Source organism: Triticum aestivum, chromosome 3D (genome assembly GCF_018294505.1).
Source record: "Triticum aestivum cultivar Chinese Spring chromosome 3D, IWGSC CS RefSeq v2.1, whole genome shotgun sequence".
NCBI classification, from domain to species: domain Eukaryota; kingdom Viridiplantae; phylum Streptophyta; class Magnoliopsida; order Poales; family Poaceae; genus Triticum; species Triticum aestivum.
Window position 1 is genome coordinate 171,132,971 of NC_057802.1, and position 5,331 is coordinate 171,138,301.

A 5,331-nucleotide genomic window follows, 5' to 3' on the forward strand; every position below is an offset into this window, starting at 1 on the left:
GCGGAGCTCCGAGGTCCACCTCCGCGTTTTGGAGGAGGTCCATGAACGAGGATGGGGTTGCCATTTCCTCGAACACCTCGTGCGCGGCGGGAGGAGGTTCGGCGACGGCGGCGGGCGGGGCCGCGGGCTTCTTCCGCGGCTTGTTCACGGCCGGGGACGAGCCGGCGACCTTGGAGGAAGCCCCTCGCGGCCCACGGGAGCCTGCCTTCGGCCGGCTCTTCTTGGGGGCGGGCGCGGCGGGGCGGCCGCCAGGGCGGGGACGGGGGCCGGGGCGGGAGCCGGGGAGGCGGGAGGAGGCGGTGCGAGGCCCGCCCGCCGCCGCTTGGCCCCGATGTGGGTCGCCGCCACCACGTCGGCCACGGTCGGGGCGGAGGCGGGGGCAGGGGCGGGGTGGGGCCCGAGTCGGCCGGGGCAGGGGCGGGCGCGGCGGCGGGCGGGGGCGCGGCGGCGGCGGAGGCCTCCATGGCCGGCGCGGGGCGAGGCGGCGGGAGGAGCAGGGGAGGCGGGATGAAACTTCCCTCCCGCGCGAGAGGAAAGAGGAGTGCGGGTTGGGGGGAGTTTTTCCTCTCAACCCTCACTTCTACAGGTGGGGAAACAATTTGAGGGTTGGACCTCTAAATTTTTTTACGGGTTTGAGGGTTTAGAGGTTCTAGTCTACGGCTTTTTTTCAACAAAAACTGTAAAAAAAGCAGTTATTTTTAGGGGTTTGAGGGTTTGAGGGCTCTACTGGACATGCTCTTAGGCATATCGAGTAGTAGCTGAGCTTCACTAGGCACCGTTGTCAACTGCTTCAGCAATAATTCTGCCATCAAGCAACTCCCTCCCAAGTCTTTAAAACTTGCTCCCAAGCCAAGGCTTAAGACTGCATGAAAGCTGCTAGTCTTACTTTTAGCGTCTCCAAGATGAACCTTCCGTAAGCGTAGGTTGGATCATGCAATAGACCAGGGGAGTCGTCGGAGGTCTCACTTTAACTCTCCAACCATATTTAACTAGCAACGAGCAGAACGTGGCAATACAAGGTAATTAATCATATGTGAAATCATTGCTAACAAAGTAGGCGCGTATAGGCAAAAGTAAAGGTTTTTTGCTTCCAAACAAATGCTGCCACCTTTTGTTATAAGCAAAACATGGTTACTTACAGGTTGGACGCGCGGTCCGCATTATTGATTAATGCAGCTCCATGTAGTGCATGCATGACTGTGTTGGCATGGCGGGTTTTCTTATTTTTTTGCTGGGGTGATCGATCGACCATTCAACCTACACCTTGTCCGGACTCGCGTACCGAATCCGGTCGGTCAAAGTGGATGATGTACCAACTCTGGATGACACGGGACACGTACGCTTGGCCTACGTACGTGTCGCCAGGAGCAGGTTAATTCCCGGAAGGACTCATGTTTCAACTCTTCTTCAAGGAAACAACGTGCATGCTTACATGTTGTTACCTGCCACTGTGAGCCCACCGCACCTGGTGGGACAACATTTTTGATATTTTGCAAAAGAGACCCTTAGATTTTTGCAACCGGGTCGCGGCCATCTTCTCGAGGGCCACTTCAAGGATGTTTCTCAATGAAATTTCCGGTGCCCGGATCAAACATGGGAGGGGGCTGCGGCAAGGTGACCCGCTGCCCCCTCTTCTCTTTGTCGTAGTTCTTAGAGCATCTCTGGCATACTTTTAATTTCGCGGGCCTTTAAAACCGTGATAAGGGTCGCAAAAAACGTGTTTTAAGGGTCGATTTTACCTCCCGCAGAACAGACCCTGCGAACGACACTGTAAAAATGAATATTCCTCTCAGAGATGCTCCCCGCCGCCCTCCTCCGCCTCCCCTCCTCATTCCCCGCCGTCCCCCGAACGCCCCCGACGGCGGCCGATCACATCCACGAGGTGGCGCTCATCCCGGCCGCCTCGCCCCGCCCTTCTTCTGCCCCAAATTGAACCGGGGGCCGATTCCGGTGAGGCATATGGTGGAATTGTGGCGACGCGTCCTTCCTGACGAGGTTTGACCGGTATAAGGGCCACCCTCAGTTTGGCCTTCGAGCCTTCAAAAATATATGGGTCTTGCTTTAAAATATTTGAGGGTCGGACCACTTTTACATGATTTTTATGGACACTTATTAGGACCAAAACCTTAAAACCTGAAAATTATAAGGGTTTGACCGCTTTTAAGGAGTTTGCTAGAGATGTTCTTACACAGACTCCAAAGAACATACATGACGACCTTGCCTTTTTTTTTTTCCTTTTCGAATAAAGCCTGGCGATGTTCAGGTTCCATCATTCCTCGTGGGAGGAGAAATTCTAAGCAAAATTATGAGTAATAGATAGCCAAACGGCAACGATGCCCCAAACTCCGTGAATGAAGTAGCAGCCCCACACAAGGTGCTGACTCGACTCGAATTCCATGGAGCAAAGTGCGCATACCTCCTCATGAGGCCTCCCACCGTACAGCAAGGCAGTTGACGGTGAGGGCTTTCCGGTGGAGGCGAACAACAAGTTTTAATATTTGAGACATGGTAAAATTGTAAAACTTGTCAAAATGTATTCAAGAGTGGTATTGTTTGAAAGCCCTTGTCGCAAGGAACATAAACATTAAACAAAATATAAATTGGACTTTCAGTTCAAAAGATTCAAAAGATATGATGGAATTCAAACTTGTCATTTTTTATGCTCAAACAATGACATGTTCAAACCATTGTCTGTAACATCCTGGATTAGACCAAACATCATTTTTAGAAATCTTGGGTCGGTCACTTACAAGGGGTATGAAAGATTTTGAGCAAGAGCTCACAAGGCAGCATCTAAGGCTCCCTTGCTTATTGAAAATAAATGCACAAACTCCACATACAATTCACAAACAAATCAAGCAGCATTTTTTTAGCAACTCAGTGGAAATTGTTGAGCCTCCTGCAGTTCTTCCTGATCTCCCCTTGTGACCCAGTGAGTGGCGAGATGTTGCCCATGTTCACCATTGACTGGGCAAAGTGCTGGAAGAAGAGATGCACATCATTTGCATATGCCTTCACGAGCGCCGCCGTCTCGGCGCTCTTGGTGAGCAGGACCTCGTCGGAGCTGAGAAGACCCCTGCCGGCCAGGATGTTCTTGAAGTAGAAGTTGTCGAACTTGGTGGAGGTGACGATGTCGAGTGGGAAGAGGTTGTCATCGCCACCAGAGCGTGGGCACCCCTGCCTCAGCTGAGCCGCGTAGGACACGTCCAGCGTGTTGTCGGCCATGCCGTTACCTGACTGGTTGTACAACCTCTGCCTGAAGCTGGTGCACCGGGACAAGCCGATGGTGTGGCCGCCTGAGAGGGCGACAACGTCGACGATGTTGAGGCCGAGGCGCTTGAACTTGGTGATGATGGTGGGAAGGGTGTTGTTTGGTGCAGGGATGTCATTGTTGGAGCCCTGGATGCTCGCGCCCAGAGAGTCCCTCCGCCCGAGTGGCACATCCCAGTAAGGACCACCGACCTGCAGTTTTTTTGGGACCCAAAAGAGTCACACACATGGTTTTTTGTTGTTGTTCATTTTCACTCGGGATCCTTTGTTCTTTCATGTTTCTAAGCAGAATTACTAGTGGTGTTACTTACGAGGATGGTGGAGTCGCGTGCGGCGAGGGTGAGGATGTCGGCGCAGGAGACGGTGCCGGGGCAGGCGGTCTCAAGGGCGACCTTGATCTCATCGACGACCTCGAACCCTCTGATGGAGTTCTTGTTGGGGTTGGACCCCTTCTCACTCACGATGTTTGTGCTGTTGTCCAGCAGTACAGAAGCGTCGCAACCCTACACTCAAAAAGAAAGTTATTGCTGGAAGATGTTTTCTTAACGAGGCACCGAGATGGGGTGTAGAAAAACCACTCTTCTCTTTGAGAACATAAAACTGGGGCCACAAAGTGAAAAATACACATCTTATAGTAAATGAGTTCGGGCAGTCAAAGGTAGTAACAAATAAGATAAATGCTAAAAAGAAGATAAAATGCATATCTTATAATCTAAACTAAAAATGCAAAGTAAAAAACTATGTAGGTGCAGCACATATCTTGGTAGCTTTGTCGAAGCATGAAGTGTAAATAACACTGCTGCAACAGAGAGGAAATGCAGCCTGACAAGGGATCTGATTCAAAGTTGCAAATGACACTAATACAGTAGACAGGAAGAAGAGTGTGTGTAGTAGAGATACCTTGACAAAGCAGTCATGAAAATGCAGCCTGACGAGGGAGGCGGCCATCCTGGTCTCCCTGGCGACGGCCTGCGCCACCATGGAGTGCACGATCTCCTTGGCCTTGGGGCACGAGTGGTCGTAGAACTGCGGGAACAGGCCGCCGTAACCCGGGTTGCCGACGACGGCGCCGGCGAGGAGCAGCGGAGACACGAGGCAGAGGGCCACCAGGCAAACCATGGAGGTCGCCATGGATTATCAATGCAGGCAAACTACTTCGCCCTGCACTACGTTGCAAGCGACGAATTAAGAGGGCTGCTAGCTTGTATATTTGCTTGCTTCTGCTTCTCCTGTTGTGGGTGGTGAGATGAGGCGGGCATGGTCCTGTTTATATAGTCGTGGCATATGCAAAGGAAAGAGGTGTGGAGTGGTTCGGGACGGTGAGTGGCAGCCGAGTTGTTACAAAAATAATCGAGCGTAGCTAGTTTCAACTGCCTTGGCCATAATTCCTTCACCCAAAAGGTTTCAAGCTTGGCCCGCCCCAAGCCAACGCCTAGTGTTAACGTCTTTGTTTGATTTCGGAAACCAGCATCAGCTCTATACCTATACACTACGCGCAACGTAATTTCTTGCAAACACCTCTATTTACACAACATGCGGACTACTCATAAAAGAACAACAATATCTAAATTGGCCACAGTGAAAAACCAGAAATCCTCATAATTAACCAAGATATTTTTACGAATATGCAAAGCTTGGGTATCATTCCATTGATAGAAAAAGTAGAAAAACAGAAATCCTCATAATTAACGAGGTCCTAACTCTGCGGGGTGATGTTGCCGATTCTGGTGGCACCGGCTTTAGCCCAACACATCGGGCGTCTTCCTGGATGCATTGCATAACGTGCATCACATGGTTGATGGAGGGATGAGAGTCATCGAAGATACATGCATTGCGGTGCTTCCAAATGCGCCCCTAACATGTAAATATAAGTTATAACAATTGACACAACAAATTTCACGTCAACAACCCAAAACGACGAGAAGCATCTTGTTTGGGGCTCTATTTTTCAGACATACAAGTTAACACAAGGTGTATGTTCATTCAATATGTGTTTTTTCTTCAAAAAAGGGGTGTACCCCAGCCTCTGCATCAACTGATGCACACAATATATGATATCAT

The 5,331-nt window shown here is 50.7% G+C and overlaps 1 protein-coding gene across 1 annotated transcript; it reads right to left on the reverse strand.

Moving 5' to 3' along the window:
• Positions 1–2,671: 2,671 nt before the first annotated feature.
• LOC123078097 (peroxidase 72) lies at positions 2,672–4,499 on the reverse strand. Its single transcript, XM_044500495.1, has 3 exons — positions 4,171–4,499; positions 3,582–3,773; positions 2,672–3,462 (listed from the first exon to the last, which is right to left on the reverse strand). Exons 1-3 carry the CDS (start codon positions 4,399–4,401, stop codon positions 2,878–2,880), a joined length of 1,008 nt encoding a protein of 335 aa, XP_044356430.1. The 5' UTR covers positions 4,402–4,499; the 3' UTR covers positions 2,672–2,877.
• Positions 4,500–5,331: the final 832 nt, after the last annotated feature.

Coding starts and splice junctions, on each gene's coding strand:
- LOC123078097 (XM_044500495.1), bottom strand. CDS start 4,401: ATGGCGACCTCCATGGTTTGCCTGGTGGCCCTCTGCCTCGTGTCTCCG. Junction 3,774..4,170: donor TTCATGACTGCTTTGTCAAG/GTATCTCTACTA, acceptor TTTTGAGTGTAG/GGTTGCGACGCTTCTGTACT. Junction 3,463..3,581: donor CACGCGACTCCACCATCCTC/GTAAGTAACACC, acceptor AAAAAACTGCAG/GTCGGTGGTCCTTACTGGGA.